The 13318-nt window shown below is 36.2% G+C and overlaps 1 protein-coding gene across 1 annotated transcript in view; it reads right to left on the bottom strand.

Moving 5' to 3' along the window:
* TSC22D2 (TSC22 domain family member 2) overlaps positions 1–13318 on the bottom strand; it is a gene marked incomplete in the record, with an annotated part of 57282 nt that overhangs the window by 29955 nt on the left and 14009 nt on the right. Inside the window, 1 exon segment of the mRNA XM_014588283.2 lies at positions 10283–10354. Within this exon segment, the coding sequence (XP_014443769.1) occupies positions 10283–10354 (72 nt within the window).

Here is a 13318-nt window from a genome sequence, read left to right as displayed (position 1 = left end):
CCCAAAGTCTGGAGAGGAGAATGGAGCAAAAGGGACTGTGGTGTGGCCATCCCCCCAGGGGGTGATTTCTCACTTTCTGTCTCTCTGTCTCTCTGGTGAGTACATGTGCCCTATAGCAAAAATTTTTTTTTTTTTTTTTTTTAAATAAAACTAAAAGGATACAAAAGAAAGTAATGTTCATATATTCCTAGGCCCATCTGAGACTGGTCAGTGATAACACAAGTTCTGCAATGCTGGAAACATCATGGAAGATTGGGATCTGGTTTAGTTTCCAAGTTCAACTGTACGTGCCAGGCATGTATGTACATGGGCAGCCGTGACACTGGCAGGCTTGGAAAAGCTGCTGGGAGTTGGGGAGGTTTGGGTATGAGACCTGTTGAGCAGCTTGTCTTTCTTTAGAGAGAGTAACTATAAACTTAATCCTAGTAGTTGTTTCAGCTGGATTTTAGGCAGTCCTTAAATCCTTTCCTTCCCAATCCTCCTAATGATACAAACTAGCTAGGCAGATGGAGTTTTTTCTAGTATGCTATTCAAAACCTTAAGACTGCCTTTGTTCTAAATACTTAAATATTTAAAAATCCTATGGGTGACTAATACAAGTGAAATACTTACAGATTTACATAAAAGACAAGAAGAAGACAGATAATTAATAATTAAGTAAAATATAATCTGTGATCCTGTATTGGCTCTTGGATCAGGTAAAAAATGGTTATAAAGGACGTTATTGGGACAACTGGCAAAATCTGAACATGAACTAGAGTTTCATATTAGATGTCAGCATATCAAATGTCCCAAATTTGATAATTATATTGTTGGTATGTAAGAAAATAACATTTTCCTCGGGTAACTTATGCTGAAGGACTTGAGGTGAAATGGATATGATATCTGCAACTTACTCTTAAGTAATCCCTAACATAATATGTTAGGAAAATAAAGCAAACATGGCAAAATTTTATCATACACTGAATACTCTGTTAAAGATTACTGGAGTTCTTTGTACAATTCTTGAGATTTTTCTATAAATTTGCGGTTATTTCAAAATAAAGATTCAAATACTTTCTTTTGGTTAGGAAACATACTGTTAGGATGTTCTAATCTCTGTAATACCCACCTGTCTAGACTTTCACCTGCTCTCTAAATGTAGCAGTGTTGCCCAAAGTCCTGGCTTGATCTTGACCTTTCCTAAGGTTGAACTCTTAAATAAAACAAAAGAGTCTTTGATCCGTTCTACTTATTAATTTCTCTACTAACAGCAAGTCTGCAGTTCCAGGTGTACCCTGAACATTATCAGCTTGTCAACTTACCCAAGAACAAAGACCTCATAACTACTTTCCCCCCTCTAAACCAGCTCTTTCATTAATACCTAACACTGCCAGCTTTCCTTCAGTTAAGTCTGATAGAGTTAAGTTTGACTGCTTCTCTATCATATCCAATTAGCTGTAAAATGTGGTAATTCTACCTTTGGAGAACCTGTCCTTTCTCATTTCCATTGCCCCATTCAGACCTTCGGTATCTTTCTACAATAGTACCTTTGGTCTTTGTCCTAACCCATCATTTTTCTTTCTTTCTTTCTGTCAGAGGGTGTGTACGCTTGCTGGAGAGAGACAAGAGAAAGCACTCTTCAGTGGGGCAGGGTCACACTTTAACACTTGTTCCTTAAATTCTCCATCCTGTCATAATTTTGGGCATACATGGACACGAACCCAGTGTGTTTTTTCAAGCTGTTGGCTGGGGATGCAAATGATAGCCAGCCATGTGGGGCCCATCTCCCTTAACTACTGTGTGATAGGGCAGGATCTCAACTTTTCTTTGTTGTTTTCAAATATGTTATGATTATGTTATACACCAATCAAATTTAACTCTTATTACGTATGCCATGCACTCTCACAGGGGTTCACATTTCCACTAACTGGAATGTTCTCTTTTCCTCAGTTCTCTAGCATGGCATGACCAAATTCTACCCACTTTACAGTTTATAAATAAAAAAGTCACCTTCTAAAGATGCTTTGACCAATCCCTCCTGCTGTAATTGAGAGGCATGAAGTGCTTGAATTTTACATGGCAGTTATCACTTTCAATCATGAGATAATGTATTTGACTACCTTTTTCCATATTAAGACCAAGCTCATTAAAATCAGGTACTGAATTTTACTGATCTTTGTTTCTTCAGTATTTACTTAGAGGAGACAGTTGAATTTTTGCTGAGTCAAGTAAGCGCAAATTTTTCTAATATTCTCTGTTTCATTCTGAGCTACCCACACAAGTGAAATATTAATGTTTTAGTCCTTTTGGCTAGGAAAAGTAATCTTTCTGAGGACCACGTGAAATAACAACAGGACAAGTTTTTTTTTTTTTTTTTTTTTTTTTTTAGAGAGATTTTTGCTATAGGGCCCGAGCACTTGCCAGGCAAACAGAGAGACAGAGAGAAATCATGTGCCAGGCAGGATGGCCATGCTGAAATTCCTTCTCCTCTTGGATTTTGGGTACGAAAGCACAAGAGCCCGGCAAGAGTTTTAAGGCTTTGGGTCCAGGACTGGAGCCATGCTGACCAGGTAGGAGTCCAGCAACATAACCATCACACCATTTGCTGGTCCCAGGAAAATTTCTTAAATGTCAATTTTGTATAATTTGGGACAAATATTGCTTAAAAGACTATAATATGGTCAAACATCTAATAATTTGCTTCAATTCCCAAGTAGCTTTCAGAACACTGTAGGAATGGGTTTCAAAGTGCTATGTGGTCCTCTTTCATCTTTCACTAAAATCCCAAAAACCCACCTTCATTACACTCTACACATATTTCTATTTGCTTTCTACATAGTTCTTCTCTCCAAATTGATGAGAGTTAGATTTATACTTTGAAAGCATCATCTTCATACATTGTTGCATTTAAAAAAAATTTAAGGTCACAGGGCTGAACGGTGGCACAGCAATAAAGCTCGATGCTCTATTAGGCAAATCCAATCAGGATTTCTGGCACATGTGTCCCTATGGTCTGGGGCTGGCTGAGGGTTGTAGGGGCAGATCATGGTGTTGGGACTGTATTTATTAGGCATGCTGCCGCTGCCTCTGTGCCTCTCACTCATGGAAGAAATGAACACACTTTAAAAAATCAATTGAGGCCCCTTTTTCCCTGAAGTTCTATGACTACAACATAGACTGATGCCTGTATGTGTATGATCCATGATTTCTGAATCAATTTATTACCTTTAAAATTTTTTATGTCATTCAGTAACATATGAGTTACTTTTCTCCATAAGTTACTTTACTTCTGCCTGGCACTTGGAAATGAAGAAGTCTCTAGTTTTTAAGATGCTGCTGCTGTCTAGCTATTTGTAAAAGCTTCAGTTACTACCACCATTTATGGCAATTCTGACTCCCAAATAAGCTTAACGTTGGCTCCTTTTCTTCTGAGAGACACTTTATTGGTTTCCCTATGCAGGACCACCACTTACTGACTCTGAGATGAGGTTCCTTTCTAACAGCATGAAATTGTTTCCTGGTCTTCTACTTCTTAAGTAAAAACACAGCTCTTTGAAGTTTGCAGATAATCACAGCCAGTAATGAAAAAACAGAAGTAATGATGTTCAATTCCAAGGCTCTACTTAACTGTTATCTTCCATTAAGAACCGAGGGGAGGAAATAAAACTTAACAGAAGAGTCTCCTTAACAGTATTTGAATGTTAATCCAAGTCAACAATCCTAATCAGGGATGATCATTAATAGACACAAAAAAAGCTTTATTGTTTCTAGTTATGACAAGATTTTTTTTGGTTTGTTTGCTACAGGGCACTTGAGCTGGCTGGAGAGAGAGGGGTAAAGTAAGAAATCACCTCCTCCTCGTGCCCTGGGGATGGCTATGTTACAATCTCTTCTCCATTCTTCTCTCAGGAGCTTTTGGGATTGGATGCACAGATGCCTAGCATGATTTTCAAGTCATTAGGTCTGAGACATGGACCATATAGTTGGTTATGTGGGATCTAGCTGCCTTAACCTCCATGCCACCTGCTAGCCCCATGGTAAGACTATTTCCCAGGAGGCTCATATACTTTCAGTAAGCTAGTTCATATCTTCCTGTTGACACACCACCTGGCTGACCAGGTAGAATAAAAATATAAAATCAAAAACAGGTTTTCCAGTTAGATTAACTATTCTATAGAAATGGAATATAATAATCTTGTTCCATCTTTACCTACATATTCTAGAATTCTATACATGGGGCCTAAAATTATACTGGCTTTTGTGGTTGACCTATTACTTGCTAATCACTGGTATAAAATGTAGTCACATACCCAACACATCTACGTACTTTTTTTTTTTTAATGTAACTATTCAACCTAGGTTTCAACCTTCCTGAATTTACCTACAAATTCCTTTAATTTCTGTACATATTTTATGGGCAGAATATATGTTTTATAATATGCTATTATAATATGCTAATAAAAGCTACCACTTTTTTGCTTTAATGTCACCTGTTCATTTTATTTCTTTATTGCCAGAGGGCACTCACCAGAGAGTGAAGAAGAGAAAGAGAGAAAGCACCCCTCAATGAGGTCGAACCACACCACAACACTTCCTCCATTTCTCCATCCCAGGTGTTTTTTAAGCCACCAAGACCAGGATTCAAATCACAGTTGGACATGTAGGATTTGGCTCCCTATGCACAGAGCTAACCACTGTACAATAGGGCCAGCTCTCTCCAAAACATTTTATTAGTAGGTTTTCTAGATTTATCCAAATCTGGGATCCAAGGAAAAGCTTTGGGGAGAATATATATAGCTTTCAACTGAGCCTCAAAGTACCATTGTTTACCTACCACTCCTATCCTGGCCTACCCCCATCCCCTACTTAAGAACAACTGATTAAGCTACTGATGAAAACATGTATGTACTGTTATACAAATAAGTCCCATAATGGTAACAACAGCAGTCAGCCCTGCAAGAAAAACTAGAAACTGGGAGGTGACCTGAGTTAACTGTAGAAAAACATAGAATAACACATCATGACTTTTCTGACGACTCAAATTTACACGTGTTAGGAGAAAATATTTAAACAGAAACAATTTCCAATAAGTACCCTACTATAGTGATTTGTAAACATTCTGCAGTTTGGATTTACAATTATGTAGAAGTATACAAGAATTCCAAAAATAATATTGGGTGAAAGAAGCCAGGCACAAAATACATAGTATATTATTCTACTTGTAAGTATTGTAAATCATGGTAGTGAGGAAAAGTGACTAGAAGGGGGCATGAAGAAGTCACAGAGGAGGATTATATCATTCTGTGTTTTCATCTGAGTGTTAGTTACATAGATGCATTCAATTTGAGCTGTACATTTATGAATGGTGCACTTTCCTGACAGAATTTATACATCAATAAAACGATTTTTAAAAAGTCCAATTACTGGGCTGGCCCCCTAGCCTACTATTAAGGGAGCTAGATCCCCCATAGCGAACTGCAGTTCAAATCTCAGTTCTAGCAGCTTGAGAAACATCATTGGGCACATATGCATCCAAAACCCTGAGAGGATGGAGACATGGGAGAGAGAGGAATGCGCATGACCATGCCCATGCCCATGCCCCACCGAGAGAAAGCACCTCCTCACTCCAAGTACATATGCACCCTATAGCAATTTAAAAATAAGCAAAAAAATATTAGTCTAGTTGTAAAATCTGTTTTACCATTTAGGTTAACAAGTAGTAGTGGATGTTAACCATGATAGACTCCGGTTTCTTAGAGGACAAACAAAACAAATGTCTCATATGGTACCAATGGTATTTATGACATAAGAAGCTTAATTCTACTTGATTCCTGGCTTCCAAATGGTACAATGATAGGAACTACTAGAAATCTTTTCCTGCACAAAATACTAAAGGTTATTTAAATAATTATAATTAATTATATATTAATAATTATTTTTCAATAATTTTCAAACCAGGTGTAAGTAGACATTAGTGATTAATCACTGCAAAAACTTAATTTAACAGAAATCATCCAGTATGTAGTAAAAGACTTACCATAAATTACTTAAGTGAATAATCCATGTCTACTACTTTATTAATTTCTGTTTAAATACTGGTGCTGTCATAAGGAAGGACAAGCAGACCCAAGGAAATTTGTACAACTGTTCCTCTTAATTGTTAACTGCATTTATAACTTTCTTCATTTGGACAAAAACACTGCCAAGTACTTATCAAACAACGTTAAATTTTTAAAAGCTACCTGATTTCTCCTGTTAGTCTACCTGAACTAAAGTTTCTTTCCTTCAATACTCTTTCATCTTATTATTATTTTTTTCTTTTTTTGGAGAAGTTTTTGCCATAGGGCGCATGCGCTCGCAGAGAGAGAGAGATAGAAAGCGCGAAATCACCCCCAGGGGGATGGCCATGCTGCAATCCCTTCTCCTCCATTCTCCTCTCAGGATCTTGGGCACGCACGCACATGTGCCCGGCGTGTGTTTTAAGTCACCGGACCCAGGACTTGAACCGCAGTCGACTACATGGGAGTCCAGCGACATAGCCATTACGCTAACTACTGGTCCCGATACTCTTTCATCTTACTGACATGATACTTGGAGGAAAGTAAAATTGTTTGCTATAAATTCTTACACTAAGCTTTTGCAGATGAAGGATTCTCAAGGACAGCCTTCTCCCTCATCGATTATCAAGATAGGATTCTAAACTAATTCTATTAAACAAAGCAATGCCAAGAATTAACTTGGGAAAGCTGTAGTTTATTGTCTGTTTAATTTGTCAGAGGGCATATGCATTCACTAGATGGAAAGTTAAAGAAAGCAACCCTCAATTGTGGGGCATGGTCTCAAAACAATCCCTTCTCCTCTATTTCTCCATCCTGTAGAGATTTTAAGCACGTATGTGTATGCACCCAGTATGTTTTTCAAGTTGCTGGGGCTGGGATTTGAGCTGTGCTGGTTGATCATGTGGGATTCAGCTGCCTAAATCATCAGGCCACAGAGCCTACCCAGAAAACTGTTCATAAAATAAGGAAAATAGACAAATTTTAAAGTTACTTCTTTGACATGCCAACTGGCTAGACTATCACTAAAAATTGATTTTGTCAGAGTACGATAATCTTCAAGAAGCTAATCATGGAAGCTACATTATTTATTTTAATAAACTAACAGTTTAGACTTCCAAAGAAAGAGCTGGATTGTTTTCCAGCTATCTGTATTCCTGCATTTGAAGACTGTTTCGTTGTTTGATTGTTTGATTCCATGAGAAGACTGCAAATGATAAACAGGGAAGACCAACTAAAATGGCACCTCCAGGAAAAGGGAAAGGTACGCCTGAGAGTACCTTTAATTTTAATATCATAAACGAGCAAAGCAACAGATATCAATGCAAGGAAAGAACACCTAAATATAGGCAGAAGCAAACTGGTTCATGAAAAGCCTCTCCACTTACTAATTTTAATTTAAATAGAAAAGAAAACAAAGATAATAATAGAAAATTTTTAAGTCAAAGTGAGAAAGGTATGTATTTATATTCTGATTAAAAGATACTCTGCTAAATTCAAAGAATCCTGGAAAAACAAGAGACTCCAGTTTTTTAAGAAAAGCAAAATCAAACATGTTCAGTTTAATAAAAAAAACTGGCATGGGGCTTAAAATCCTCCCTACCTGAAAATGATTCCTAAGATTTCACAGATAGGAACACGCAATATAAAGGGTCTCCCAAAAGCTAATGAAAAATGTGTACTGTAAAAAAAGCTATGTGTGGGTTTCAAATTTGTACCAATAACTTTGTCTTCTAATTCCATTTTTCACAAACTTTTTGAAGTCCTTGTGAATGGTATTTAGCCATAGTCATAAACAAATATAAGTCTCAAAATAAGTTGATAATGTAGTAGATAATGTAGTAGGCAACTGAAGGAACTTAAGAATCTCTTAAATTCCTGAACAGTCCCATTTTATAGCAGAATTGCCCCTACACAATACTTAGTTGCCTAATTAGAGTAAAAAATAAATATATATAAAATTAAAAACTAACAAGGTAACTTGGTGAGATTCAAACAAATATGGGCAGAAGTTATAATTAATATTTTTTAAAGCTAAACACACACCAATCTTGAACCTGTCTGCAAATAAGTAACAGTCCTACAATACTTTGTCAGCTGACATACCTACTAACAAAAGTCTATTGGTATTTACCAACTGAAGTTACCTACTAAAAAAAGTCTATGGATCTTTACCAATTGAAATTTACTGAGTACTAAAGCTAGCCACTATTGCTCCTTCCAATCAAAAATTAATAAGCTGGTTGAAAAGCTAAAAGAAAGCCACTAGTCAGTTTCTACTGGCTGGGCTTGTCACCTTGGCACCAAAAGGCAAACTTACAGTGAAGAATGGCTGATCTATTGTAAATTCTGATTGTATTTTGGCTTTAACACACTATAGACAAGTATCCATTAACTTCTTTGGCTCTGGACAACAGGTTCCAAGGAGAAGAGAAAATATTTTCAACTCATGAAAAACTACAGATACAGCAACTTGCCTCATTTCTGATACCTTAAAAGTTTCTGGTATCTAAAAAAGAAAACAGATAAGGAGTATTTAGCTGTAACAACAAATGAGCAAGTAACTTATATGGTTGTTTTATAATGAAATAAAAGACACCTTTTAATATTACATCCCAATTTTAAAAAATAAAACTCAAATCTTTCTACCCTGTTTTGATGGAAATAACATATAGTATTCGCCGCTTATGGATGGAAATATGTTCTGAGAAACGTGTCATTAGACGATTTTGTCACTGTGCAAACATCATAGAATATACTTACACAAACCTAGATAGTACACCCATTACATGCTTAGGCTATATGGAGTAGCCTATTATAATTAACAGGACTGCCGTTGTATAGGTGGTTCCTTATTGATCTAAATGTTATGTGGCACATGATTGTATATCTTTCATATCCACATCACTGCAGCTCACAAAAGTTAGCTACCCGAAATAAATTACCATACACCTAAAAACTACTCTTATCACATTTCTAAACAGAGTGCTATTTTTCCTTTTTCTCAGGGAAAATTATAAAGTACATCCCAAAGTACTCATACTCTGGCTACATTTGGTAAAATATTTGATGATTAAACTTTCATGCTCGTTTCATGCCATAACTGACATAGCAGAATTATTTAAAAACTGATTTATAAATATGGTACTACAGATCTTTACAATTCCTAACAGTAACAGTTCTATAACAATTTTGGTTAAGAAACACATCATCAAAAAAACCCTTTGTTAGAAAATTTCAGAGTGACACACACAAGCAAATCAAGTCTAAGAATTAAGAGATTTTTTTTTTTTTTTAACAATTTCTATGCAATGTAGACCATGTCTTAAAAGGGCATGTGCATGCACTTAGCATACTCTTTTCTAATGAAAGAGATGGAATTGAGTCCATGAGTGTTATCTAAAACTATGCCAAAAGACATAAATGCGTTGCCAGGCAGTGTTAAAAGAATCTAACAAGCTTTGTGTGCATTTTAAAAACACTGTTTGCACTCAACTTCTATTAATTAAACACAGAATGATGGAGTGCTAATAATATTCAGCAAAATAACTAAACAGAGCATATACTACTTAAAATATGCATTAAGCAGAAAGATAAACCAAAGTATCTTTTGCCATAAACTCCAAGACTTACTTCATTCTATATTTTAAAACGTTAAAAATAAAGTCTATACATTTTTGTGAGAAAACCAACTGTTTCAAGGGTGGGCTTACAAATCAGTAATACAGATGTAGAGGCTAGCAAAAACAAAAAAAACCCTGATGTTAAAGTTTCTTGCCAAATATTAAATAATGACTACTTTGATACCTTGGTCTTGTCCCTCCTTCAATTTTAAAATTTGAAATAATATTTTGCTTTGAGTCAGTACAGCTTTTACAGAGAAACTATGTAAAATAGCACAAAAATGAAAATAACTAGTTTATTTGATATATTTTTGCACTAAAACACACTAGGTAAAACTACAAATTTTATACTATAAAATTCAATAGAAAGTTAAATTATTTAAAAAATACTTAAAAGTGCACGAAATGCAGTAAAAAGAAAGTATGTTTATATTCTACATAAAATGTTTATTATCCTTTTGGTTTATTTTGCTGCTTTGTCTCATGCTAGATACCACATGACTTCCCCCCCCCCTCAAATAACAAATAAAAACCAGTTTTAATGATGAGAAACTAGTACAGTGCAAAGCAATTCATGCATACACTTTGGCATGTATGCATTCCATATGTAAGTATTCATACCTATCCCAGAGGCTCTTTGATTCCTGAAACGTGTTCAAATGGAACGCTTGGTAGAAAGCAGTTGAAGGATTCCTGTGAGATCCGAGAATCAAATGGAAATGAGGTTGAGAATGTACAGTAAAATCACTACTTTTCAAAAAAAGATGGAAGAGTTTAGATTACAGGATAACTGCTTTAATTTTAAAAAAAGGGGGGGACACATAAGCTGGCTTAAAACAATACTTTGAAATTAAGAACTGGATAAAATCCAGCAGACCCCCAACAATAATTCAGGATCACAGTTCCAAAATAAAGGGGCAATACAGGTAAAAATTAAATACTAACTAGCATCAGTGTCCATGTCTGTCTCTGTGTATGTATTTACAAATATATGTGATTAGTTCAGAGTCTAGTCAACACTACTCTGTACCAGATGCATTTATTAATGTCTACTGGTTCCATGGTTTCATAATGCTGTTCTTTGAGTATTCATGTAAAAATATTTACATGTGCAATATAAACATTCTTAGTATCTATTGAAAGTGGAAAGAATTTGAAAATGAAGAGTCCTTTCCTGGGTTGTACTTGACACATCTCCATCTATGGAATCAACTTATTTATATGTGTTTTCTCTGGGCTAGGGCAAAAAAAAAAAATGGTTCTGCAGTTTTATGGCAGCTTTGTAACTTCTTACATCAGTACAGTGCCCCTTTAAGGTGTAAAAGCTTACTCACCATACTTATCATTCATATCTACCATTCCTTAGGGACACATTCCCTAGGGCTATCACCATAGTACCTTAACCGATGGACTAATCTGGGCAAGCTCCCAACATGATTCATCCCTTAAATCAGGAACATTTCTTGGGAAGTTGAACTTTTGACAAACCTGCCCCCTAAGAGTTCTCTCTCCTCTTCAGACTATTTCTATAGTCTTCCCCAAGCTTGAACCTGTATGTTTGGGAGCTACCAAAAGTATGCCACACCACTTTTAAAATTCCTGACTCATGCTATGGCAGAATAAATGCAACAAACTAAGATTGTGATTATGTATCTGACATCATCCTACTAAGTGCTTTACATTTGTTAATTCAATTCTCACAACAGCTTTACTTACAAGATAGGTGCTATTATTATTCTCATCTCAGGAATGAGAAAACTGGGTCAGAGAGAAGTAATTTGCCTGAGGTCACACAGATAGTAGAGGGCAATCTGATCCTGGAGTTAATGCAACAAACTAAGATTGTGATTATGTATGTGACACCATCCTAAGTGCTTTACATTTGTTAATTCAATTCTCACAACAGCTTTACTTACAAGATAGGTGCTATTATTATTCTCATCTCAGGAATGAGAAAACTGGGTCAGAGAGAAGTAATTTGCCTGAGGTCACACAGATAGTAGAGGGCAATCTGATCCTGGAGTTTATGCTCTTAAACCACTACACTAAACACATAGCAGAGTTAAATTTTGACCTCTCTAGGTCTGTCTCTTGATCTGTTAAATGGTGATCATTACAGATGAGTGCTGCAGAAGGGCTGAAGAATTAAGACTGTATAGAAAGATCCTGGCACATAATGCTCAATGGCTATCATTTTACCTACCAAATGAGGTTTGCATACAACATGGCAATTCTGAGGCCCTAATAAGAAAGCTCTGCAAAATTATTAGTATAATAAGGAAACTATTTCCTTCTGAAATAGCAATAAAGTATCAATGATCATCAAATAAAAAACACACAATATAATTTCATGATTTCAAAACTCAGATTAAGTAATATTATGTATTAGATTTAAATAAATCATTTTCAGAAGGCATTTTAAATTTTAACCAGTAGGTATCTTAGATAATCCAAGACTAGAAAAGGCAGAGAGATGCAAGATGCCACAGTATCATCATGCAGTTGGTTCAATTAACGAGAAATCTTTAATATATATACTTCTGCCCTATTTCAACTTCTTTATTTTTTTTAAACTCTTTCTCTACTATTTGATTAGCAGGTCTAAGGCAATGAAAGGCACTGATTAGACCTGTTAATAACAAACCTTAAGAGGCTTCTAACTAGTGATTATTTAAACTGCTTACATCTTTCTCAAGATATACACTCATCAGGACACTTTTTTCATTGTACTTAGAAATCATGTGCCAAATCAAATTAAAATCAACTGAACTAACTGAAATGTCACGGCTAGCCGGCTGTGTGGTGGTTAAGAGGACTGCATCCTCACAAGGTCAAAGATGAGTTCCAGACCCAGCTGCTTGAAAAACTTGCCAGACACACGTGTGTTTGCGCGTGCCCAAAACTCTAAGCGGAGAATGGAGAAGAAACTGTAGCATGGCTATGCCCTGCTAGGGATGCTTTTTTCACTTTCCTTCTCTCTCTCTCTCTGGTGAGTGTACGCATCATACAGTAAAAATTAAAAAAAAAAAAAAAAGTAAAAAGGAAAGTCGTTTTGACTTCTTTGTTAACTTCACGCCTGCCAAGGTCCCATTATAGTTTGCTATAAGAGAACTATTTGGTTGGTGGAAAAGTCATGACCCACTTTGGCACAGAAAACTATGTCATGAATTTTCTGATGACCCAATAGTTTTGCTATACTTACAGGTCTGCTTGGAGAACTCAAGTTTAAAAGAAGTGGCTCAGGACAGCAAGTGGTATAATGGTTAAGACATTGGATTCCCACATAGCAGACTGCAGTCTGAGTCCTGAACCTGGCTTGCTTTCTCATCTCCCCCACGCCCCCCTCTGTGTGTCTCTCTCTTTGGTGAGTACATGTGCCTATAGCAAACTTAAAAATAAATAAGTAAATGAAGTAAATGAAGTGATTCAAAGAAGAAAGTAATAAATATGAGAGAACAAAAAAGAGTAAACCTTGGAACCAGCAGGTGGCATGGAGGTTAAAGCTATGGATCCCACATGGCCAAATGTGCAGTTCCAGTCCTGGATTGGGTGGCTTGAAAATCACACTGGATGCATGTGTGTGTGTGCCAAAAATCCTGAGAGGAGAATGGAGGAGAAGGTACTGGGATATGGCCATCTCCCCCAAGAGAGTGATTT

The sequence above is a fragment of the Tupaia chinensis genome, unplaced genomic scaffold (assembly GCF_000334495.1).
Source record: "Tupaia chinensis unplaced genomic scaffold, TupChi_1.0 Scaffold000272_1, whole genome shotgun sequence".
NCBI classification, from domain to species: domain Eukaryota; kingdom Metazoa; phylum Chordata; class Mammalia; order Scandentia; family Tupaiidae; genus Tupaia; species Tupaia belangeri.
Note: the sequence above shows the minus strand (reverse complement) of the source record. Positions and strands in the feature narration are given on the sequence as shown.